Source organism: Microtus pennsylvanicus, chromosome 11 (assembly GCF_037038515.1).
Source record: "Microtus pennsylvanicus isolate mMicPen1 chromosome 11, mMicPen1.hap1, whole genome shotgun sequence".
NCBI lineage: Eukaryota > Metazoa > Chordata > Mammalia > Rodentia > Cricetidae > Microtus > Microtus pennsylvanicus.
Genome location: NC_134589.1, coordinates 63,692,384 through 63,717,348, shown reverse-complemented (window position 1 = coordinate 63,717,348; position 24,965 = coordinate 63,692,384). Strand labels below are relative to the sequence as shown.

The 24,965-nt window shown below is 49.6% G+C and overlaps 1 protein-coding gene across 1 annotated transcript; it reads right to left on the bottom strand.

Annotated features, from left to right (window-relative positions):
- Window positions 1-7,029: 7,029 nt before the first annotated feature.
- Hand1 (heart and neural crest derivatives expressed 1) lies at window positions 7,030-10,408 on the bottom strand. The gene is made up of 2 exons (XM_075989595.1): window positions 9,647-10,408; window positions 7,030-8,100 (listed from the first exon to the last, which is right to left on the bottom strand). The coding sequence occupies exons 1-2, from the start codon at window positions 10,187-10,189 to the stop codon at window positions 7,996-7,998; spliced, it is 648 nt and encodes a 215-aa protein (XP_075845710.1). The 5' UTR covers window positions 10,190-10,408; the 3' UTR covers window positions 7,030-7,995.
- Between the last annotated feature and the right edge of the window lie 14,557 nt (window positions 10,409-24,965).

The following is a 24,965-nucleotide window of genomic DNA, read 5'->3' as shown; positions in this document are numbered from 1 at the left end:
CCATCCCAGCCACCGCAGCCGCTATATTAATGGCTGGTGCCCACCATCCACCTCCTCTGTGTCAGGCGGTTTTCCAAGCTTTGACTCACGCTTCCTGGATCGTTGCCCCATCTCCAGAAGCTAGTTTCACGTCTCTTTCGTGAAAAGACAGCTCTTGACTCAGAACGGCTAAGAAAACTGTTCCACGGCACACAGTTCATCCAGCCAGCTCGAAGTGGCTGCGAGTTTATACACTGGGGTCTGAGCGGACCTCTCTCCCTCGGCCTCAGCATGCGACATTCCTTCAAAACAGACTTGTATCCATTTTAGCCTGACAAGAGGACAGACATGGCTAGCAGATCCTAGATGTTAGAGGGTGAGTTGCTAAAGGATGATTGGCCGATCTGGAGCCCAGAAGACTCTCCCAGGACAAGGCACACTATATGACCCAGCTCTTGACTCCCCGCGTCTCTCTACACCCTGGGACTCGGTGCCCACACTGCAGGCTGGTGAGCCAGGCTCTCTGAACCTTAGCTAGGCAGCTTCATAGTTACTCCGAGTAAACAATCAGACTCTTGGCCTAGGTCGGTGGCACACAGGCCTTTAATCCCAGGACTCAGGAGGCAGAGGCAGGCAGATCTCTGTGACAGGGCCAGCCTTGTCTACAAAGTGAGTTTCAGATCATCCAAGGTTATACATCGAAATCCCGTCTCGAATAAATAAATAAATAAATAAATACCAAGAAGAAGAAAAAAACCAACAACCCGGGGGCTGGAGAGATGGCTCAGCGGTTAAGAGCATTGCCTGCTCTTCTGAAGGTCCTGAGTTCAATTCCCGGCAACCACATGGTGGTGCCCTCTTCTGGCCTGTAGGCATACAGACAGACTATTGTATACATAATAAATAAATAAATAAATAAATAAATAAATAAATAAATAAATAAATAAATAACAACAACCCTGAACTCCTGAGTCTAAAGAATCAGGCAAGTCCAGATAGGTTAAACACTATTTGAGACACAGTAAAGAGCTGAAGACTTAGCTTGTTTGGTAGAGTGCTTACCTAGCATACGTGAGACCCTGGGTTCAATTCCCATTCAATTCCCAGAACTTCATAAACGGAGTATATACACACCTGTAATCCCAGTACCTAAGGAAGAAGGTCAGAAGTCAAAGTCACCCTCCCATACACAGAGAGTTCGAGACTAGCCTGGACTACTCGAGATTCAATCACAATCAGTCAATCAATTTCAGTAAATATTCAGTAAAAAAAAAGTTATGGTTTATTGACATGATCCCTGAAGATCTTTGTTGCTAATTGATTCTATTTTTATTTTTATGTGTATAAGTGTTTTGGCTGCATGTTTGCATATACACTACGTGTGTGCCTGGTACCCTTGAAGGCCAGAAGAGGGCGCCAGATTCCTGGAACTGGAATTCCGCACAGTCGTGAGCCACCATGTGGTTCTGGGCCCTGTACACAGGTCATCTACAATAGCAGCAAGCGCTCTTAATCACTGAGCCATCTTCCGGCACAAGTCACTCTCTCTCTTTCAAGATAATCTTATTTTGGGATTAAAAGCATGCTTATTTCTAGCATCCAAATTATTTTTTTCAAATCATTTTAAAAGATTTGTTTGTTTATTATGGATACAATGTTTTCCCTGCATGAATGCTTGTGGGCCAGAATTGGGCACCAGATCTCACTATAGATGGTTGTGAGCCATCATGTGGTTACTGGGAATTGGACACAGGACCTCTGGAAGAGCAACCAGTGGTCTTACCCTCTGAACCATCTCTCCAGCCCTTAAAATAAATTGTTAGGGTCTGGAGAGACAGCTCATTGGTTAAGAGCACTGGTTGCTTCCAGGGGCCTGTGTTTGCTTCCCTGCCACACATGGTTGCTCACAACCATCTGTCACTCTAGTTCCATAGGAACCGACACCATTTCTGGCTTCCTTGGGCACCAGACATGCCCGTGGTTCATAGACATACATATAGGCAAAACATCCATAGACTTAGCATCATTTTTTGGAAATTTTAAAATAAATTTTAATTACATGTATTTATTTATTTTGTGTACTATGTACACATGTGTTGGGAGTGCACACATGTCAGGGCCCATGTGTAAAGAACAGGACAATTTTCAGTCCCCAGAACTCAGGTCCTCAGGCATGGGCAGGCACCTTTACCCACTGGGCTTCCGGCCAACCCATCTCTTTATATTTTCAATGTAGCTACATCTCTTTAATGTGCGTTGGTGTTTCGTGTCTGTGTGAGGGTGTCAAAGCCCTTGGAACTGAAGTTATAGACAGTTGTGAGCTACCATGTGGGAGCTGGGAATTGAACCTAGGTCCTTCGGAACAACCATCAATGCTCTTAACCACCGAGCCATCTCTCCAGCCAGCCCCCATAACTACAATTTTCAATTACTATGTGGAACACCTGTGTGGTTTGCATAGCGTTTCTCTTAAACAGCGCTGTCTTAAACAATTTTCTCTGCTCAAATGCTATAATCTTACTTAGGCTCCATTTACCCTCCATGAACCTCAATTTGCCTTCATCGTACGGAGCATATCATCTTCGACCCTGGCACTCGCTCTCTGACCATGTGCCCTTGGGCAAGTTGGTGAAACAGGAGCCTGCTAGAAATAAGTCTGTGTTTTTCCAAAGTAAGGGAACAAACCCAATTAACCAGGCTGCGGGCAGGTTCAATCAAATAATGAAAACCGCTCAGCGCAGAAAGCGGCTAATGCTCCGCTCTCCTTATCTAGTCCACGCTAACAGGAGCCCACCAGCCCAAAGCTTTCGGTGACTCTTCTCCTTCGGAGATAAGAAAAATGAGGTTCAGCTGGGCTGCTGGGGCTGGTCCCGCGGTAGAGCACTTTCCCGGCACGTGGGAGATTCTGGGTTCTGCCCAGCGTGGTGCCCCCAGCATCACACACACACACACCCCACACGGGGGCGGGGGGAGGGGGTTCGACATGACCCTATATTAGGAATTGAAGTCGATAGTAAACAGAGGAGACTCTGCAGGTGAACTTGAGAAGCTCCTCCTCCTCCTCTCCTGGCGTCCCCCTCCTGTGGAATGAAGGAGCTGTGTGGAGTGAGTGTGGGCTCAGGGCCTCAGTGGTGGCGAAGCCTGGAGCCCGGGCTGCACAGTGGATGTGGGCTTCTGGGCTGAGGTCCGATGCCTCACCCTGTCCATTCTGTGGGGATAAATGTGCATTTCTGTGGGTTTTAATAACATCTGCAAGCGCTTTATATAGTGCCTGTGTCTGCTTACATTAGACGATGTGTATTAGAGTTAAGAGTCTTTCACAATTTCCCACATAAACTGTGTTTTTTATGGGGTTGGGAGAGCTCAGCTGTAAAACCTCTCAGCTGAAAAAAAAAAGTTTTTTTTTTCACCCAAACAAATTGGGTTGAAATCAAGAGTTGCCTTCAGACACTTTAGAGTATGCATATTTTTTTCTCCCTAGCCACTTTTCATTTAAAAATAAGGCTAGCTGATTTTTTTTTTTTTAAGTTTCACTTCTTTTATGAGGATTTAGTTAGGTCATGGCTTCACTGTGGTTTTTGTGGAAGGAAGGTGTTCTTGGCTTTTCCAAAAGAACCCTGCGCCCCAAGCAGGCACAGCTGCCCCGCTCATTCCCATAGCTCTTTTCCCCGGGCCCCATGGCCCTGTGACCTTCAGGCTCACAGCATCTGTCCCCACAGGACCTCATTCTTTCTAGGCTTTGGGGGGGACACACTGTGGTCAAAGAGGGGGAATCAGAGGGGCGGTGAGATGGCACTGCAGACTCCCATTTGCCACCTAGGTCTGTTCCCAGGAAGCCAGTAAAGGTGGAAAGAGAAAAGAGATGCCACACAGATGTCCTATGACTGCCACACTCAAGCCATGGCACACGCCTGCATATGCCCGTAGAGACACAGGCACTAATAATGAATACTGGTTTTGTTTTTGTTTTGATTTTTTTTTTAAGAAGTGGGAGAACTCAGGAAAGGAAAATGAGGATTCCATGCAAGCGAACCGAGTGGCTGCTTCACAGAAGGCTGGAAAGGAGGTTTCTAGAATCAGCAGGCTACCTCCAAGAGGAGAGAAACTAGAAGTGTGAGCCGCCCTCTTCCTCCAGCAGAGAGGGTTCTGGGAGGAGGTCGGAATTCCAGCCCCCTTCGCAGGCATAACCCCTTCCTTCTCTTCTCTACCTTATTTCAGGGGAAGTCAGATGAAATAAACTGAATTTGGCTGCATATGTAAACACACACATCCACACACTCACACACAAGTGTGTAGGCACTGGCACACTGGGTGTGGCGAGGCATTAAGAGGTGTAAGGGGTGGCTGGAGAAGCACTCAGGTTCCAGCCTTTTATTGTCTGTGTGACCTTGAACGAAATCCTTACCCCTCTCTGAGCCCTAGACTGCCTTAAAGTGAGCTCTCTGAGCCAGGCTTCTGTGAGATAGTGAGCGCTAAGGCTTTGAAGAGGCCTGCCTTGTGAATTTTAGCTGTCCTTTATAAATGGAAGGAAATCTGTATTCATTGTGGGAGCCGTAACTCTTTCAAGACTCATATTTGCTGGGTTATGTTGATTTTTGATCTTTATTTGGATCGTCTCCTATTCATTATGTTTATAAGTACCGTGCTCCGTGCATGGTAGGCACTCAAGTGTGTGTAAGGCCTAGCAGACACAATAGTGAGCGTGTGCTGGCAGCCGAAGGGAGCAGAGGTTGCAGCTTTATATAAAAAGTAGTATTTATTCATGGTAAAAAAAAAGTTTTTGAAAATACAGCCAAGTAAGAGGAGTTTTTAAAAACTTGCCTTTGTTTTCATAGGCCAGAGATAAAAATGTACAAAAGCGGGTCAGGGTCTGTTGACTCTGTCTATAATCCCAGTATTTGAGAGGCTGAAGCAGGAGGATTGCTATGAGTTTGAGGCCAGCCTGGTCTCAAAAAAACAAAACAACAAAAGTAGAGATATAAATGTCTTGGCGCCTGGTATATATTTTTTTCCATGAATGACTTTTTTTTTTCATGAAAGGGTCATTCGGGCAATATTTAGTTGTCTGGAGAGGCATTTCTTAATATAGCCAGAATTTTTGTTCTAAGGGCTACATGACCACTACCGTGATGGTCTTCTTTAGGCGGGTCTCTAATTAGCCTGCCTGGGGTATTTTGCTGTTTTGTATTCTCTGGTCCACTTGTTCTGTAGTTAAAGCCTGAAATCCCTATTTCCTAATGCTATATCCCTGGTGCTTATTTTTGAGTTGTTTAAATATGTACTTTTGAGAGATAATATATTTTGATAAAAATAATGATAAGAGCATGGCTTCTGCCATCACCGGTTTGAAGTGAGCTGACAATGGATGGGGAGGTTCAGGCTCTGAAGGTAGTTACCAAGGTGGGAAGCTGGAAAGGTCGGAAACAGGGAGAGCCTGTAGCCAACGCCCTGGACAGAGACTGAGGCAGCCCCTTTCTCACCCTCTGGACTCTCCCACGGCCAGGGAGACTTGCAGATCCCCCAGTCAGTCCCAAGATTGTGCCATTGATGAGCACTGACCCCCACTTGCAGGGTGTGGGAATGGGATCACCAGCAACTGAGACCACATTTAGGGATAGACCCCTCCTCTCTGCCCAAAAAGAGGTTGGGGGCAGTAGAACCCAGATGTCCTGAAAGAGGCCTGGCTGTGCAGACTGCTCTCAGGAGGTACCCAGGCGAGGTACCCTCTCCATCCCAGGGCTGTAAGGAAAGAGGACACGGGTGCACATTCTTCCCGAGCTTAGGATGCTTTACCCTGTTAAAAATAGAAATGGGAACCGGACCCCTAAGGATAGTCAGAGTTGAAGAACTGGAGTCCTGGGTTCGAGACTAAGGATGGTTTACTCTCTTGCTCCATTTCTTCATGCATGCCAGGATTTCCAAAAGGGAAAGAAAAACCATAACCAGCCTCGGGTTTCCTTTCTCCGTGTCCCCGAGGGGCCTCGGAGGCCGGGGGAGGGGCGCGCCAGCCGGCTCATTACGCTGAGGTGTTGGTCTAGTTAAAGCGCGGGCCTGTTTGATCTGGCGGCGGGTGGCAGAGGGAAAGAAGAAGAAAGGCTGGGGGCGCGGGCAGGGAGAAGCTCACACCTCCCCCGCCGTTTCCTAGCGCCCATAAAACACCTTTTATTAACTCCTTCGCGTCCGGAACGGCCCGCGTGGCCTCGCAGCCCCTATCACGGTGTTTACAGCCGAAACTAATGGGGTCCCATATTCACCCCGATGGCCGGAGGAGGCGTCGGCCCAGGGTCTCCGTCTTCGGTCCCAACTACAGGCAAAGACCGGGAGCGCTCTTCCCGCCTGGTCCGCAGCAGGAGCGAGACAAGGCCTGAGCACGCGCAGAGCTGCATTCGTGCCGGTGGGCCTGGGGGCTGTTCCCAGACAGCAAGTCCTCAGCAGCGTTCACACGCAGGAAACCGATTGCTTGCAAGCGGAGATGCCTGCCTTAGCGCACCCCAGTTTAGCTGCATACTCACCCGCGCCCCCCCCCAAACAAATGCACCAGCTGTGCATGCAGATGTGGGGACGCAGAGCCCGGCTGCGGCCACACGCGCACAGGAATCATACAGCACACATGCTCTCAAAAGGATTTGTTAAGTGTTCTGTTGTAAGAGAGAAACCTCAATTTAACCATTAGCACGAGGTCATTTATGAATAAAACAGCGGTTACATAGGCGAGAGTCCTTACTGCCTGAAGTGCTTGGAGTTGGGCTAAGAGGACCAGTACGGTCCAGGGCTCTACAGGAGTGGTTCTCATAGGAGCTGGACACCTATGAGCTCAGCACTCCCCAGCACAGAGAAGGGGCTCCTTTGTATGGTAGCACCCTTTGTACCTTCCCAAAAGTTCAATCCACACACCCGTGTGCAAGCTGGACTGGGGCTTCTCAACCAAGTAAGTCTCTTTATCTGATTTATTTCTGTCTTCCTCCCCTTTTTAGCTTGCTCTAGACTCTAGCTTCCCTCTTTCTGAGTCTGATCTGCAATTTGGTTCGGTATTTATCTAAGAGGGGGAAAGGGAGAGCGCTCGCACCAGAGACCCCGGGGACAAGTGACCAGAGCAGGATGCTGGCAGCAGTACCACACAGGCCTATGAGGTTCTCGGAAAACTTTTTATTAAGTCAAGAGCATAGATATTGCTTTGGCGAAGGGTGGGGCTGCGAGTGGTCACACGGATTTGAGGTAGAAAGAGGGTGGGGTTAGGGAGCTATATACCTGAGAGCAACAGGTACGATAGGTAGTTTAAATATGGCAAAAATTCGGTAAGGAAGGGAAAGCTTTTACTTAGAAAGGAAAGGAAGGGGAAAGAAGGAAAAGAAAGGGGTAAGGGCACGAGGATGGAGAAAAGAAGGGGAAAGAAAAGGGAAGGGAGGGAAGGAAAAGGAAGAAAAACATTTCCCTTGGAAAGCAGAGGTGCTACGGAGGGAAGCAGTGCCTTCCCTCTAGATAGGAAGTGCAGCGACAAAAAGGAAAAACACTGTTCCGAAGAGAACGACCCAGGCAGCGTCCCTCTTCCTGGCAGGAAACTACCGATTACTCTTATTGCATTTTAACTCGAGAAGAAGGCGTCCGAGTTACTGACGCAGAGCCCAGAAGGAGACCAGAGAGCGAGCCAGAGAGAGGCGCGAGCACGGCCTTTGGGGTTGAGTTCCACCCAGACGGGTTGCAAGGGTGCGTGTCTCTTTGGGCTTGGGTTTCTGCAGTCCCTCCTTTCTTGCGTCGAGCCTCCAAGAGCCGCCCTTGGCGGGAAGTGAACATATATATAAATTTCTCTTTCTCTTACTGTATCAACAAATTCAAATGACATTGCACGTGCGATCCTAGTGGGTAGTTGCAGCCGCCGACCCACCGGAGCTCCGCAGAGACTGGGCAAGGCGCGCGTGCAAACTGCGGGATCCCGGAGGCCGGCCTTGGCCGCTGAGTCCTTCTCTCCCGGTGGCCAGGTGGGCCAGCCGCAGCCGGGTCCTCGGCGCCGGCCTGGTCTCACTGATTCAGCTCCAGCGCCCAGACTTGCTGAGGCCAGCCGGTGCGCCCTTTAATCCTCTTCTCGCCTGGCCCCAGGGCAGGAGGAAAGCCTTCGTGCTGAGGCTGCCAACGGACGAACAAACAAACAAACAAAAAAGCAAGAAAGTCAGGTTTAAGTTACTTAGTTCGATCTCCCCAGCTTGGAGGGGAAAAATGTCAGGAGCAGCAAGTGGGCATCTTTAAATGAGTGACAGACTTCTGTTTGTGAAGCAGACAACCAGGATCATCAATCTGCCTTTATGCTCTAAGTTCCTGGGATCCGGGATGGTCTGAACAACTTTGAGACGTTTGCTACCGAGAATTCGCCAAATCTGGGGAAACTGACTCTCACGTTTTAGCTTTAAGGTGTCTTGGGGGCAGAGAGAGCAAACATCTCAAGGGACTGGTGCGGAAGGGTGAGAAGGATAATCCACTTGGTGTGTAACTCGTTCCAGGTTTTCAGTATCTTGACTGGGATGCACAGTTGGGTGCTAGCGCCAGTTCTGGGTGCCTCCCTCACTATGCAGGGAGGAAAATTGGCCTGGCCTCCTCAGTCCTGCCCAGCTCTCCTCACAGGAACCTAGGGTGGTGCTACTTGCAAGAGGCTGTGCCCTACTCGGGTCAGGACCGGCCCTTGCTTCCAACAAGGTGCTCTTCCCGCCAGCCCGCCCGCATCTCCAAGCAGCCCAGGCCCCAAGCAGCTGAGGCTGGAAGTCTCTTTCCGGTGGTTCCAGGTAAGCTATCCCTACTTTGCCACAGGCCCTGGGGGGATCAGATAAAAGCCTGCAGAGCTCCCCAGTCCACTCGAATATGCTTGGGCCTGAGTCTACCAAATTGAAGGAACTCGGGTGGCCAGAAGTCCCACCGCCCTGAGGAGGAAGATCACCCAAACTGGTGAAGACCAAGACAGGCTGGCTCAGCTCGCTCAAAGGCCAAAGCCCCTCCTGGTTCTTGCATGAGGTCGCCTGCCTAACCCACCACTCAGGCAGCCGGTGGAGCAGACAGGACCCAGCATTGAAAAACTGGTGGATTTTGTCCTGATTCTCCCTCTGATTCCTCCAGCGAGCCTGTTTCTCCAATTAGTACAATGAGAGAGGTAGATTGGCCTCTCTAGTAAACCCCGTGGAAAACGGTAAGTGATTCCACGCTCAGATACTCATTCTCAAGCAAATTAAGGGAAGGAATCCCTACTTGCATTCTTTTTTTTTACTTAAAAAATTATTTTGGGGAATTTCATACGTGAGTACAGCATTTACGTCATTTCCTACTTTCATTCTTAACCTGGCTTCCAGGAGAGCCAATGGACGGAAGCCTCAGAACTTCAAATTTAAAACAAAATCTATTACATGCACACCTTTTGGGGGGGGCCAAGGTTTTTTTTTAATTCATCCTCAAAGAAGACCCTAGGATCACGTTTAGAAACCAAGATTCTGTGTTCACTCAGTTATGACAGAATTTAATCATGACTCTACCTCCCCTCCGTGCACATAATGACAGACTGTGTCTCAGAACTCTCCCTAGCCTTTCAAAACCGCACCCAGAACAACACAGCTTTTCCGCTGGCTGTTTGCAGGCCTGCTCTTAACCCAGCCCGCACCTTTAGCTGGAGTTTACAAGCCCCGGGACTCACCAACTCCCTTTTCCGCTTGCTCTCCCGGCCGCCATCCGCCTTTTTGAGTTCAGCCTTGAAGGCCTCGGGGTCACCCGCTTGTGCATCCTTGGCCAGCACATCCATCAAGTAGGCGATGTAGCTGGTGGCCAGGCGCAGAGTCTTGATCTTGGAGAGCTTGGTGTCTGCGGGCACATTGGGGATGCACTCACGCAGCTCCGCGAATGCGCTGTTAATGCTCTCTGTGCGCCTCCGCTCCTTCTTGGGTCCTGAGCCTTTTCGCCTGGGCAGGCGGCCTCCAAGCGCCTCCAGCCGACCTGGGCTCTGGCCCGGCCTGGCGTCGGGACCATAGGCAGCCGCCGCTACTGCGGTGGTAGGTGGTGGCCCGCCGGCAGAGAAATCTGGGGCAGCATCAGCGGGGCTCAGCAGCCAGCTCTGGAAGTAAGGCCGCTCCTGGTGGCAGCGGGAGGCCGGACCAAAGAGGAAGGGTTCGTGGAGCATGGGGTGCGCCGGGTGTGGGTGGTGATGGTGGTGATGGTGTGCGTAGCTACCCACGAGGTTCATGTTGGAGAGGCTCCTGGCCTGCGCCGCCAGCCCAATTAGCGCCGCCCCATGCGCCCCACAGAACTGGGCCACCCGTGGGCTCCCGGGCCGCGAACTGACTGGGCTTTGGAGGAGTCCTGAGCAAAGCTGAGGATGACACGCGGGACCTGCTGGCTTCTTCAGGGTTTCTGTAGGCAGAGAGGGAGTGGGTACGGATTTCCAAAGACCCGTTTAACCCTTCTGCGGACTTGCCATCAGGATCCTGCTTATTTAAGGTCTCGGCTTTGATGTCAACCTCTAGCTGGAGCCAATGGAAGGAGGAGGAAAGGGGGTGGCGGTCCCAAGTTTTATGCTCAGCAAGCGCCACTCGATTCTAGGCTGACCACAGGGACTGAGAACCGGCCCCGCCTATGACCCTCCCCTCTCTTAGTTCCCCTCCTGGGAGGGCGGGGGCTCCGAACTTGAGGCCAGGCCTGCTCACACCCGGTACTGAAGCTACCACCCTTTCCTCATGGATCCAAGGAAAGGATTCTAGAATCATCCCTTGAAAAGAGAGCCTCAACAACACACTCACACACGCACGTACACACACACCACACTACCCACCCAGGCACCCACCCACTCACACACACACACAAACACACTTGATTTCACAGATAGGGACTGAGGACCAGAGCAGAACTGGCTCTTGTTTTTAGGCCTGAAATTCAGAATAGGATGTCCAGCCTTCCCGAACCCGAACTCTAAGGACGCTGCTCATCGTGGGAGCCTGGAGGCCACCGGGCGCAGCAGGGAAGTAGGCTAGGTCCTAACACCTCCAGCCCTACCCTTAGGTTCCTGCTTCAGGCTGAACCTGGAGCTACTGCCGCACAGGGTGGTTCTCAGTGGTCCAGTTCTCGCCCAGCTGCTGACTCCCAGGGAAGTCTTCCAGAGGCCGAGGTGGAAGTGGGCGGGAAGGGAGAGGGCTTCCAGTACTTGGGCACTGACCGGTTTGTTCCGGGCTTAGGGGTTGGGGGTGGAGGCCTTGGCTGATCTCGGATCCTCTCGCCTCTCAGGCGCCTGATTCGGTGTAAACGCCCGCAGGCCGAGCTGAGCTGGTGGCCAGGCAGCCTGGCGGCGCCTTGGCCCTGAGGCATCTCTGTGGCAGGACTCCCCTGTATCTTCGGAAGATTCGCACGTATTGCTGGGAGCCTGTAACTGCTAGGCTACTTACTACATCCGGCTCGCCACCCGCATGAGAATGTTTGATCCTATAAAGATACCTTCACTGAAGCTGACACTGTGGGAAACTAGCCCCCACCCCTGATATCCACGGAGAAATCAGCCTCGGCCACGGCCACTTCACACCCACCCGGCTGAGGCATGGTCTAGCTGTTTAGCCTTGTGCGGCTTCCCTCCGGCCTAGGGCACTTCTCCAAGCTGGGATTCTACAAAGAGATGGCTTTCCAAGAGTTAATAATAACCTGGGAGACCAGGCTTCAAGTCTGGGACTCTGGATCTTCTTTCCATTAAGGTCCCTGTCCCTAGGACCCTTCCTGGTCTTGCTTTCTATTTCTAGGTGGGTTGCAGAAAATGTGCACCTCTTTCAAGTGTGAGTTAAGGCGGAAATGAGATTATGTCAATTTCTTTTTAATTCGCTTTTAATCCAGCCACGCAAAAGTTGCTAATTGAGGCTCATCCTGTGAGTACCAGTCAGGGACAGAGGGAGAAAGACCCCAGTGCGCAGACGGGGAATGTGAGGCCCAGTAGCAAGCGGGTAAATGAAAACGAATGTGGACCAGGCCGTGGACCCAGCGAATGACAGCCCATGTGTAAAATCCTAGGAACGCGTGCGTATTGAGATTCTTCGTGTCTGTGTAAACGTGGACTTCTGTGAGAATTCGTTTGCTTCAGGGCATGGATGGTAGCTCAGACAGTCGCTGGGTTCTGAGCGCCAAGGTTCCACCTGTGGGAGCTGGCGGGGCTGTGGACTCTGACTGTGCAGGAGGTGTGGGCAGAGGTGGAGGAGGTCCTGGGTCCCCTCTTTTCTGCCCCAGGCGAGCTGGAAACCCGCCGCGCTGATCGGCGCCTGGCGCCAGCAAGTGCTAGGATTGGGCTGAGCCGGGAGCCAGAGGAGGCTCGCCGGGAGGGCGCCGGTTCCGAAGATGTTCCGCTGGCTCCCGCGCCTTATAGACCGGGGAGGCACTCTCTGAATGAGGGAATCTGGGTGGGAGGAATAACTCCATGAGAACGGCCTGGATCCTCAACTCAGCATAGTCCTGACCGCAGTGGTCTTCACCCTGGTCTCTATAAGAGGTCTACACATACAGGCTTGTTCCTTCGCTGGCACATACCAACCTGCGAGTACTTACAGGTCGCATTCCCCTTAGTAATACAATGACATGACATGTGTACAGTATTACAAGATTCACGTGTTCCTAGGATTTTTTTTAATACGATGTCTGTCACCCTCTGAGTAGGTTAAACATGGGGGCTTTCAGTTTGGCTACTGGGGGTATAAAAAGGCCATAGTTTTATCTGAGGCACATACCTCTAAACACTGGATGCAGCAGTGCACACGTTTTCACAGTTCCAAGAAATCTTCAATTACATCTATTTGTGGAGACCACACGGGTGCTACAGTGTACATGGGGGGGGGGGGTCAGAACACAGTTTTTGGGAGTCAGTAAGTAGATCCCTGGGATTAAACTCGGCCTTGGTGACAAGCACCTTTGCCCACTGAGCCGTTTTACCAGATCACAAGCACTTCTTTTACTTTAATTAACTAAAAACAGTCGCATGTAGCCAGCTGGTCGTCCTGCCTCACCAAGTTCTGCGATTTCAGGCCAGAGTCACCACCACACCCTGTTTCACTTTGTATCTTTTTTACAAGTTCCTCGGGGTTATAGTCACAACATAAGCTCTCACAAACCCCATCTTACCAGTTGGGCAGTGGTGCAAGCAGTCTGAGCGAACTTAGGAGGCTGAAGCACAAGAGTGGATGGAGTTGGCCAAGGAGTTCCCTGAAACGTCTGGTAGTGGGCACCAGTTAGGAGGGATGATATCAAGCTGCTTGCTTTTCTGGTTCTCATTCTGCCGTGGCTTATTTTGAATTTGGTGGCGGATAAGGGCATAAAATAAATCTGATGCTCAAAGTGTAAAATTTAATGTGAAGTTTTCCGTTCCAAATGCTTGTTCTGACTCTATAGAAGTCCATTGAGTTGTACAGATGTTGGGTCTGGTTATTTTTGTGTGTGATGTTTTTCTTTATTTCTAAGTTTTTTTTTTGTTTGTGTTTGTTTGTTTCAGTGGGTTTTGTTTTGTTTTGCTTTTCGAGACAAGGTTTCTCTGTAAGTTTTGGAGTCTCTCCCTGCACACACTCTGTAAACCAGGCTGGTCTAGAACTCACAGAGATCTGCAGGATATCTGCCTCTGCCTCCCGAATGCTGGGATTATTTACCCGGCTTATTTGCAAGTTTTTAAATAGCAAAGTTTATTTAGAGAAATTTATAAGTCAGATTGGCAGCCCTGAAAGCCAGTCTCAAAACCAACAATGACATCAGCCTCCCCCCCCAATCACATATACGCACCTTCTTCCCCCAACCTCCCACATGACAAAAAAAAAATCCACCAGACCGCATGCATATAGATATACTAATAATCACAAATAGACAGTCTCAGCCATTGGCAAGCTCACAGCAGCGTTCAAAGTCTACACATTTGCTCTGTGCTGCACGGTTTCCCAACACCGCATGGATTCAGGGTTTGGCATGCTTTTCACAGCCTTAGCACACAGTCACATTGACAAAATGAAGTTGTACAGCAGTGCTCGCATCATCGGGTCACCCACAAGGACAATGGACACTCACATAAGGTCACACTAGCATCTATATAAAAAGGCACAGCTTTCCACCCAGCAATGTGAGGCCCACTTTCCTGACACTACACAGATCACTTAGGACTGCATATCTGGGCTAGATATTCCGGTAGAGAAGGGATTACAGTACTAGGTGAGAGTCGCCCCCACCCCACCCCACAATTCCAGAGGCCCCTTGAAAGCTCCCACATCACCTGCTCCCCAGTGCATGCCTGTTTAAGCAGGATGCCCCTAGACAGTGCCATTGCCTCAGGGTTTGATTCTAGGGGGCCTGATGTGAAATCTGCTGAGGCTCAGAGTGAAACACTCCCCACCACTCACTCACGATTCCAAATACCAAAGAGAGGACAAGATTCCTAGACTCCAGGCCCAGCCTTCCAAACTGCTTTGAACGACACCTGGGGCTCAGGTGAGTGAGGAAGACAATAGAACCTGAAACAGGGTGGGGAAGGGATAGGGTCCTGCTGTGGGTGTTCCCTTTCCTACCTCAGGCTATGTGTTGGGGGTGGGGGTAGGGATGCAGGAATTTGAGCAAAAGATGAGGCTTCCAGTTTAATTCTGTTGTTTATTTGTGGAGTTGTTTGGTTTTTGATTCTTAGGTGATCAGGCGGCTCCCCAACTCAATGTGTAGCTCTGGTAGAACTGACTCTCTTTATCCTGCTGCCTACCTCTGTAAGTGGTCACCACCTCGCCCAGCCCCCTCGAATTCTGGCATCTGCTAGGAACATACTGTTTCTTTCCAGTTCCAAGCCTCGGTTTTCCCATTTGGATTGGAGAGAGAGAGAGAGAGAGAGAGAGAGAGAGAGAGAGAGAGAGAGAGAGAGAGAGAGAGAGGCGTAGATAGGACTGGTCAATTGAGTTTGTAATTTCTGTATTCTCTCTGTTGCTTGGTGCCACCAGGGTCAGCAGGGCCCTAAGGGCAGGACTCTGCTCTCCCTCAGCCTACCTCTGCAAGTCAAGCCTGGGGAGCCAAGCACTCCCTAGTTCTCCTATCAGCTCCCCCTGATTCCCACCCCAGTTCCTCCAGGGGTCTGTCCCCAACCATACTGGTGACAGTGGGCAGGCAGTCTTTCCCAGTTCACAGACAAGAGAGCTTACTCCTCCGAGGTTAAATAAACCATGTCAGGGGAAGCCGGCAATAGCAGAGCTGAGCCCACCTGGGTGGAAACTGTCTCTTTCTGCTCCTTCTCTGTGAATCTGGGCCACTGGCAGATCCCTCGACCTGCCACGGAGGACCAGTGGAAAGTTGGATGAGGTTTGGATAGGACTGGGGCAGTGGTTGGTGTACTGTGGCACCGCGTTAAATAAGAATAAACTCAACTGGCAACAACCCTGGGTTTGGTCTGAAGCTACGCACGTCTGAGGAAAAGCGGTAACCTTGACTCGATGCAAAATCTTGTGCGCAGTGCAGCAGGCCAGGCCACTGGATTCTGTTGACACTGGGCTCTGCTGGTGGAATTCAGTCTTTTCCTTGTCCCGCTGAACCCAACAGCTATCCCTCTCCGCCCCCCCCCCCGCCCCCCAGGATAAGGACTGAGTCCTGGAGGACACGAATCCCGATCCCATACCTCCACCTCCCTTTTCTGTGCTAATGCCCCAGTACGTGCTTGGGGGGGGGGGGCAGGGTCCTAACAAACACCTTCGGGGGACTTAGCTTCCCCGATGGTACTGTGATGCTTTGGAGAGAGATCGTGCTCCTCTCTGCTCACCCGACAGCGGCCTGTAAGCTCCTGAGAGCGCGCACCCCGCTGTCCACAGCAAACCCCCGCGCAACGCAGCGATCTGCCGCATCCAGTGACCTTGACGCCACGGGCAATCCCCGCACCGGACCCCTTATCTAAATAGGGCAGTAAATCAAGGACCTGTCAGGGCCCGGGTAATTACAGGAACTCCATAAAAAGGACCCGGCCGGCCGCCTGTTTATATTAGCGCGGTGTAAAATATTCTCGCTGTCTTGGGGAATCGCGTCGCGCAGGAACGCGCCATAAATCAGCCCCCGGGCCATTTGCTGCGGCAGCCTGAGCGCGCAAATCCCTTAAACATTTCTCGGTCGCATCTAAAGAGGGTCTAGGGTTTTCCAATCTGGCCTGGCTTGCTTCTGCGAGCAGAGAGAGATGGGCAGGGGGGGGGCTGGTGTCTCCAGGAAGCTGTTACAAAGTGAAGCCTTGTCGCTTTGGTGTGGGGGACTTGCAGAGATACTGTAAGGACCCACTTCGAGATTTACAAGGAAAATGAGACCAGAGAGGGAAAGGAATTTCCCTAAGGGTACACAGACTGGTAGGTAGAGTCTGTGACTCAGACTTTGTGAGCCTGGAGTGGGTACCACCCTTTTTGGGACCCCCTTTCTTGGGATGAGGAGTGTGGTCTGGTAAGAAAGAATATAACCCAGAAGTGACTTGTTTTTCCCCCCAGAGACAGGATTTTTCTCTGGCTGTCCTGGAACTCACTCTGTAGACCAGGCTAGCCTCGAACTCATAGAGATCTGCTTGCCTCTACCTCCTGAGTATTGGGATTAAAGGCGTGTGCCCATGCCCGGCTCAGAAGTGACTTTTGTCTAATGTTAGATTCATAATTTTGTGAGAGATTTTGTGAGAGTATTTTTGTGTGCTCTGTGACTTCTGAGTCTTTGATTCACTCCTTGCTTGACAGGTGGCAACTGAGATCCAGAGTTAAGGGAAAGTCCTGTTGAAGAATACAGCTACACATAGATCCTTTAGGGCTGTGTGTGTGTGTGTGTGTGTGTGTGTGTGTGTGTGTGTGTGTGTAATCCATCCTGGTTTACCTTGGCCACACTGTTCCATAATGAAATCCAGAGAGGAGAGAGAGAGAGAGAGAGAGAGAGAGAGAGAGAGAGAGAGAGAGAGAGAGAGAGAGAGATTGTGTAAACCTTATCCATTCTTACATTTTTTAACAACCTCAAAAAAATTCAAAATCTATTTAAGGTAAACCCACCACCCCTGCCTTTTTCTAATGAGTAGCATAAATCAAGCTTACGGAAAAAGAATATTAAATTTTCCGTGTCCTCCCTCCAGGCCAAGAGACCAGAGGATTCTGAGAGAATTAAACATGGATGTGTTTTCTCCAGCCCCTCCCTTTTCTGTGCCCCCACCCCATTCTCTTTCTCTTCCGAAGTCCGTAAATGACAACGTGTTTACACAAGTTTTTATGTTGTCTGAGCTTCGTCCCGGCTCCGTTCCCTCCTGTGTGTATTTTCCACACCGAGAGATGTCTGCTTCGGGAAGCCGGGAAGCCTTCAACCTAAACAGAACCCCGTCTGATTGGAAAGTGTATTTATTTGAAAAATCGTAACTCACGGTTTTGGTGAAAACGGACCCCAAATTTATGGGATGGCTTGGGGTGCGGTGGTCATAAATCAAGAAGTCCCGGACACCTTCTGCCCTGTGTCCCCCACCCCCACTCAGAACTGGGGTGGATCCTGGGAGAGTCCTTATCCTCTCAGCCTGAGGCCTCCAGGTTCCAGCACCCACAGCACTCAGCAGACCGGAAGGCAGGTGACTTTCTCTCGCCAGGCCAGTGGCATCTAGGACATTTTCACCTAGAATGGTCAGCTGGCTGTGCTATACATTTGGGGCATATTGGCTTTGCTGTGTTGTATCTGGGATCCTGTTCCTTGCTCTCACGACTACCACCTGCCCAGCCATTTCACACTTAGAAGTGCTGCGCTCTGTGCTGGGACGGTCAGTTTTGAGGCCTGAACCTCTTGCTTCCAAAGTCTGCGAAGTTTTTTCCTTTGTCAGTCAAATCTGAATTCCTAGGGTGTAGGGGGCAGGTAGTGTACCAGGCTTGCGCCAGGCCCTAGGCACCTATGTTCAATCCTCAGGACAGCATGAATTCCCAACCAAAACCAAATCAGCTCCCTTCACCTGGTGACCATGCTCACAGCTGAGAGCTGGGGAAGATGTTCAGGCAGAGGCCAAGCTGACCACAGAGGCCACTGATGGTCTTAGTGGGGCTGGACTTTTATGGAAAACCTTTACTTTCTCCTCCCTTTCTGTTATGTGTTTATTTACATGTTTTGCTGTGCTGGAGACCAAACCAGAGCCTTGCCTAGCCTCTCCCACCGTGCCACCCCATCCTAAGGATGACCTCTTTCTTTTGGACATGATCTCATTTTGAAACGCTGAGGTTGATCTCGATCTTGAATTCCCAATCCCCCTGCCTCCAGCTCCCATGTGGATGACAGGCATGTACCGCCATGCCTGGTTTTCACAGTTGTGTTTCATCTCCAGCCTTGTGCTTTTCCCTGGCAGAGCCTCCATAGGAACCGGGAACCTCCGTAGGCTTGCCCAGCAAAATGAAGTTACCTCAGGGAGATAATGCATCTTTTTCCTTCAGAGGAGGCAGGAGAGTAACAGGAACCCTAAGATTGCCAGCCCCCAAAAGCCTCTTGGTTGGGTTTGCTGTTGTGACAGAGACAATCTAGTCGGATAGCATTTAGTTGAAAGGAATGCATACATTCCAATAGAGAAAAATCTCATTTGTGGGTGGGAGTAAGAGCTGATGTAATACGCCTCCTGTGACAAAGGGTGGGGACAGAGGTGCCTCTTCAACTCGCCCTTCCTTATAACTTGGGGCTGGGTGGAGAAATAGATAACCCCTCCTCTGTCCTTGGGTCTTGATTCTCCTTAACCTAAAGTGGCCTGCCTTGCTCTAAGGGACCACGAGTCCCCAAATTCTCTAGTGCTACCAGTAGCCTGGAACAGAAAGCTTAAAGCCACCAGGCGTGCACAAGTCAAACTGTGGAAAAGATCTCATTAACTGAACCCCCAAAGCCCACCAGGGTATAGCCCCACAGTGGACTCCATTAAACTGGTGGCAACTGGAGCATTCCAAACCCTTCCTTCACCCAACAGCCTTAGGAAAGAAGCGTCAGCCTGATGGGTAGTCTGATTATTTTAAACAGGTCCAGGCTCCATCCGTCATCTCTCCCATAATGGTCAACTGTAAACACACTTTAAGAGAGAAAAACAAAAAAGGGATTTGAGGTCGACACTGGGAAACCGCTTAGCTCTGGGCTCGCTGGCAGATGCCTTGGCAGGCTTTGCTGGCTTCTGAGAGACATGCTAATGTTCAGAGTTTTCCATTTTTTTTCCCCATTGAAGTTCAAATCTCTCGGGGCTCTTCTTTGCCTCCCTTGCTCACAGAGGGGAGGTCTTCATTAAAACGTTAAATATGGGTGGAAGGCCCTTGGGTGTGGAATGAAGAAGCACCCCACACACACCGTCTTGCCCCCAGCTGCGCATTGTATCACCATGCTGTTGCGCTGTCCTGGGAAGAATTTTGTGCTAAATCACAAGGGTGCTTGTAATACCGAAGAAATCAGAAGCACTTTCTTCCCTTGTACTGGTGCTGCGGGTGGAACCTTGGGCTTTTGTGTGCACCAAGCAAGCGCTCCACCACCAGAGCCACCACCCCGGCCTTCAGAAACCCCTAGGAAGAAACCAGTGCACGGGAAAAGGGAGGTAGTCTTGTGTTTTCTCTTCAGAGGAACAAATTGTTAGGGCAGGCTTCCGTCCAGGAAGCCTGGACTTGTGAATCTCTCCTGGTGAAGGTCTAGCTCCCTAGCCTCTTGCACAGACAGCCCCGTCAAGCCACCCACAGGCATCAGGGGCCTGGAGATGGTGCTCATTAGTTTCCCAAAAGTCACCAAGAGTGTGACACAAAGAGCTGACTTCCTTAGCTGTGGAACCCGGCCCCAAACCCAAACCCAACTACCGCAGTTACTAAACCCATGTTCACCCATGAAAGCAAATGTTTCTAAAAATCTATTAACCAAAAAGGTAGGGGGGTGGTGGAGTGGGAAGAAACAAGGGTGGCAGGAGAAGAGAACAGAGAGGAAAGTTCCAGAAAACAGAGCAGAAATTAATCTAATTACCTCTTCTCTCCTGCCATAAAAATCACAGAGGAAATCAGATCTTTCTGTAAATTCATATAAAAACCAATCAGAATCCAAGCTCACCCAAACCCATTGTGTCTCCAACAGAGTCTCCTAATTGAGAGAAATTGAATGTACCAGGCCACCAGGCATCCAAAGAAGGAGGTTTTTTTTCCCCATAGGGTATTTGCTATGAATTCAGAGAGAATAAACATGGTTGGAAACACAGGCTAATCGTCAGGTTTGCGGAAGACGGGACCCTCTGGAAGCCCCGGGGAGAGTGGAGGTGGGGGCTAGGAGGGGAGAGGCCTCCTTCGATCCTGCATTAGATGGTAATGGTATAGCTCTCATAAACAGCCAAGGGTCTCCCTCAGCCTCTCACCTGTCATGCTTTTTGTTGTTTAACTTCTGCTGTGACAGATGATGCTAACCGAACACCAAGGTTACAAGCACAGAGGGCTGTGGAGTTGGGTGAACAGAGGGTGCCTCTCTAAGAATTAGAACGGCACTGTTACACAAATCCTGGGCAAGCAGGGCTCTGGGGAGAAGGAAGCACAGAGTCTGGCCCTCAGGCTGCAATGTCAAGATGGTCCAGCATCACCTGCTTCTCTGGATTCTCCTGGGCACATTGATTCATAGCACATGCTAAAAGTCCATCCCGGCTGCAGTTAGAGGTGGCACTAGAGGAGAATGGGCCAGCTTTCTCCCAGCCTAAGATAATGTGTGTCTTCTCATGGTCAACCCAGTTCATTCATTTACATTTCTGGAGCCTTTAAAAACCATCATGATTATGATTATTTAGGAAAATCTATTTGTTGCTTGTCAAAACGTCTTCGCAGACCCTGTAGAGAGTTTATTGCGCACGACCCTTGAGAGAGGGCGGCTGTCGGTGAAACTGAGCAGTAGACGATGAAGCAGGGCGGATGAGGCTCTGAGAGCTGAGTTTCAAGGAGAGGGCAAGTAAACTGTAGCTGTGGTTCAGTCGATAAGGCACTAACTTGGTCCAACCCTGGTACTGGGGTGGGGGAGGCGATGGAGGCGGAAGAAGGAGAATTGCAGTTCATCAAGAATGAGCTAGTTACCTACAAAAGTTATTCTTGTTAGCGTGGTGCTCTCAGGGAAGTCATTATCCAAACAGCGAAAAGTGACCTATCAGTTGGAAGATGGAGGCATGCCAAAGCACGAAAGGGAGAGTAAATTTTCTAGATGGCAACACGTTACCTAGGCTGACAGGATTGGGGTTTGGGCACCAAAAGCCAACATATCCTTTTTTTTTTTTTTCGAGACAGGGTTTCTCCGTAGCTTTTTGGTTCCTGTCCTGGAACTAGCTCTTGTAGACCAGGCTGGCCTCGAACTCACAGAGATCCGCCTGCCTCTGCCTCCCGAGTGCTGGGATTAAAGGCGTGCGCCACCACTGCCCGGCCACCAACATATTCTTAGATGCAGCACTGTCTCCGTTGCCCTACCTCAGGCATGTTCTGTACATGACAGAAACTTCGAAACACACTTGCTGAAAGAAATCATCAGTTACAGGAAGCTGTGGGCTTAGATGGCCTCTAAAGCCTCCGCTCTAGGAAAAAGGCATTAAGTGCACGCATCATATTTGTCACTTGGATTCCTGGCATGCGAATGCACATGCTTCTTCTCCAGGTCTTGTCTCCTGATCTGACAGATGCCTGCCTCCTCTATCTGATATTAGTTTAGCGTTGTCTTTGCCTGCGGCAGCTCGTACCATCAACGAAGGTTGGAACTGAGGTGTGCATTCCCTACCTTGTACCAGACAGAACACTGGGGATAGAGACTTTCTCCAGGCATCAGGAAAAAAATTACAGAAAACACCAGAAACAGGGTAGATGGTAGTTTTCAGTTCACAAAAGGACTTTTTCTCCAAACCCTGGAGGCTGTCTTCTTCTGTCCCCGTGTACAAAGGCGGCTGGATCCCGTGTCACCATCCTCTCATGCATTCTTCTCTTAATGTCTGAGGTGCCTCAGGGAGGGTACCAGAAAACTCAGAGTCAAACCCCCATCTCCCGAGCACTAGGGAGGCAGAGGCAGAAGGATGGCCAGAAGTCTGAGGCCAACTTGGTCTACAATAATGAGTTCCATATCCAGCCATGGGATACCTAGTGAGATTTTGTATTAAGAGCGCCAAAACAGTCAACAAGTAACCTGCTAAACTATTTCAAATCCCCTAATAATGCTATATAATATCAGTAAGAGCTATTTTACATATATGCACTTGTGTATTTGGGGACCAGTGCTGAGGACTTAATCTAGGACCTCATCAATCTAAGTCTGCACCCTAACCTTATGATTTACTGTAATTTATTTATTTATTTATTTTGGTTTTTTGAGACAGGGTTTCTCTGTGGTTTTGGAGCCTGTCCTGGAACTAGCTCTTGTAGACCAGGCTGGTCTCGAACTCACAGAGATCCGCCTGCCTCTGCCTCCCGAGTGCTGGGATTAAAGGCGTGCGCCACCACCTCCCAGCTTTACTGTAATTTATTTAGAGCAAATAAATTGCAACAAATATTGACAATAATTAAAGAATTTGAACCTGCCACCCAAATGATGCGTTTACTCGGCTTTAGCCCTTCCTTTCTAAACACCGTATCCTAAGAATACTTTCTGCTAACTAGACCTCAAGTTTAGCTGCTTTTTTCTTTTAAAATTGTTTTTACCTTTTAATAAATTATTTGCTAATTCTTGAGGAGTTCGTGTAACGTGTTTTGATCGAAGTCATCTCCCTACTTTGTGTGTATCTGTGCATATAAAGTGCAGGTATCCTCAGAGGCCAGAGGCTTTGGGTGCCTTCCGGAGCAGGAGTTAAAAGGTGGTTGTGAGCCACCTGATGTGTGTGCTCTTAACTACTGAGCCATCTCTCCAGTGAGACCAGGCTGGCCTCACACTCACAGAAATCCACCTGCCTCTGCTTCTTGAGTGCAGGGATTAATGGTTCAGCACTACACCCAGCCAAATCAGCTTTAGTAGTATTGCGTGTATGTTGACTTGTCACAGTGAGGTTCTCAACCCCAGAAATCCAGCCCGGGGATAGAGCTCAGTTGGTAGAGTGTCTGCGCACCGCACACATAAGGCCATGGGTTCCATCCCTAGCACTGTGTGAACCAGGCCTTGTGAAACACATCTGTAATCCTAACATTTGGGAGGTAGAGGCAGGAGAATCAGAAGTACAGGGTCACACTTGATTGTATCGTGAATGCAAGGCCAGCCTGGGCAATGTGAGAAACCTTGCCTTTAAAACACAAAACTCTGCTGGGCAATGGTGGTACAGACCTTTAATCCCAGCAGAGGCAGGCAGATCTCAGTGAGTTCGAGGCCAGCCTGGTCTACAAAGCAAGTTCCAGGACAGCCAAAGCGATGAAAGAAATCTTGTCTCAAAACAAAATAAAAAACCCCAAACCCAAGAGGGAGAGGAGACACATTTTCCTGTACACTGAGACACCCCAGCATCTGCACATATGCTTAGTGTGTATATTTCCATGTGCACTGAGATACCCCAACATGTGCACATATGCCTAGTGTGTATGTTTGCCTGTGCACTGAGATACTCCAGCATCTGCATATATGCTTAGTGTGTATGTTAGGCGAATAAACCAAAGGATGACCCCTTGCTTCAAGGGACAGTCCTGAGATAATGACACTGGCCTACGAGGGAATCTGTCTCTATGGTCCTGCCATAGTGAGCGGATAAAACAATGTGCTGGGGAAGAGCTGGCACACAATGTATACTCAATCTATAAGCTGTAAGCATCATTGTAGCATCTTTCTGTGAATGTCTTTATTGAGCTTTAGTGTATACACCTATATGGTTTTGTGTGTATGTTTGAGATTTGTTATTGCATTTATTTTTGTATTTGTGGGTGGGGTGGCATACATGTGTGCATGTGGTCAGAAGACAATTTGTAGAACTTTGTGCTAACTACCAAGTGGGTCCTGGAAATCAAACTCACATTATCAAACTTGGTAGCAGGACCAGCTGAGCCGTCTCTCTGGCCCTTTGTTTTATACTGTATTTCTTATTTATTTTATAGCAGGGTCTTATGTAACCCAGGCTGGTCTCAAACTTGCTCTCTAGCAGAGGATGACCTTTGAACTCCCAATCTTCCTGTCTCTCCTTGAGAGTTTGGATTATCAGTATACGCAAACTTATTTTTTAAAAATTCTAGACAGAATGATTATTATTCTAGACGGAAAAGGTGCAAAACATAACAGAGAGTTTCTGTTTGCCTTCTCTTCCCCCACATTGCCGTCTTACACAGCTGAGGTCCATTTATCAAGGCTAAGATACTAACGGTGATGCGCTGCAGTCAAACCAAACTCCAGGCTTTATTTAGATGTCGCCACTTTTTTATTTAGGTCCCTTTTCTGTCCCGGGATCCTGTCCAGGAGGTGCACTTGTGTTTTGTCTTAATCACTGGGAAAGAGTCAGATTGTTTCTATGGCAGTTTTCCTTTGACCAGCTGATTTTTTTTTTCTTTTTAATTTTGAGACAGGGTTTCTCTGGGTACCCCTCACTGTTTAGAACTCACTCTGTAGACCAGGCTGGCATCAAACTCAGGGATTGGGCCTGCCTCTGCCTCCTGAGTGCTGGGATTAAAGGCGTGTGCCACCATTGCCCAGCTTGACCAGTTGGTTTTTTTTTTTGAAGGTCTATCTTCAGGCATCATTAAAGTCTTTTTTTTTTTTTTTTTTTTTTTGGTTTTTCGAGACAGGGTTTCTCTGTGGCTTTGGAGCCTGTCCTGGAACTAGCTCTGTAGACCAGGCTGGTCTCGAACTCACAGAGATCCGCCTGCCTCTGCCTCCCGAGTGCTGGGATTAAAGGCATGCGCTACCATCGCCCGGCATCATTAAAGTCTTAATCACATTAGTGCAGTAGAGTTAAAATCGACTGCCCAGTGGCTGGCTTCTTTGCTTGCTCCTGCCAAAGCAGAAACACTTTCTGGACTCAGCTCTAAGGGACTGAGATGGTGTATGATATGGAATCCCATCATCTCTTGGGGGCCTTAGCTGTTTGTCTCCTGCGG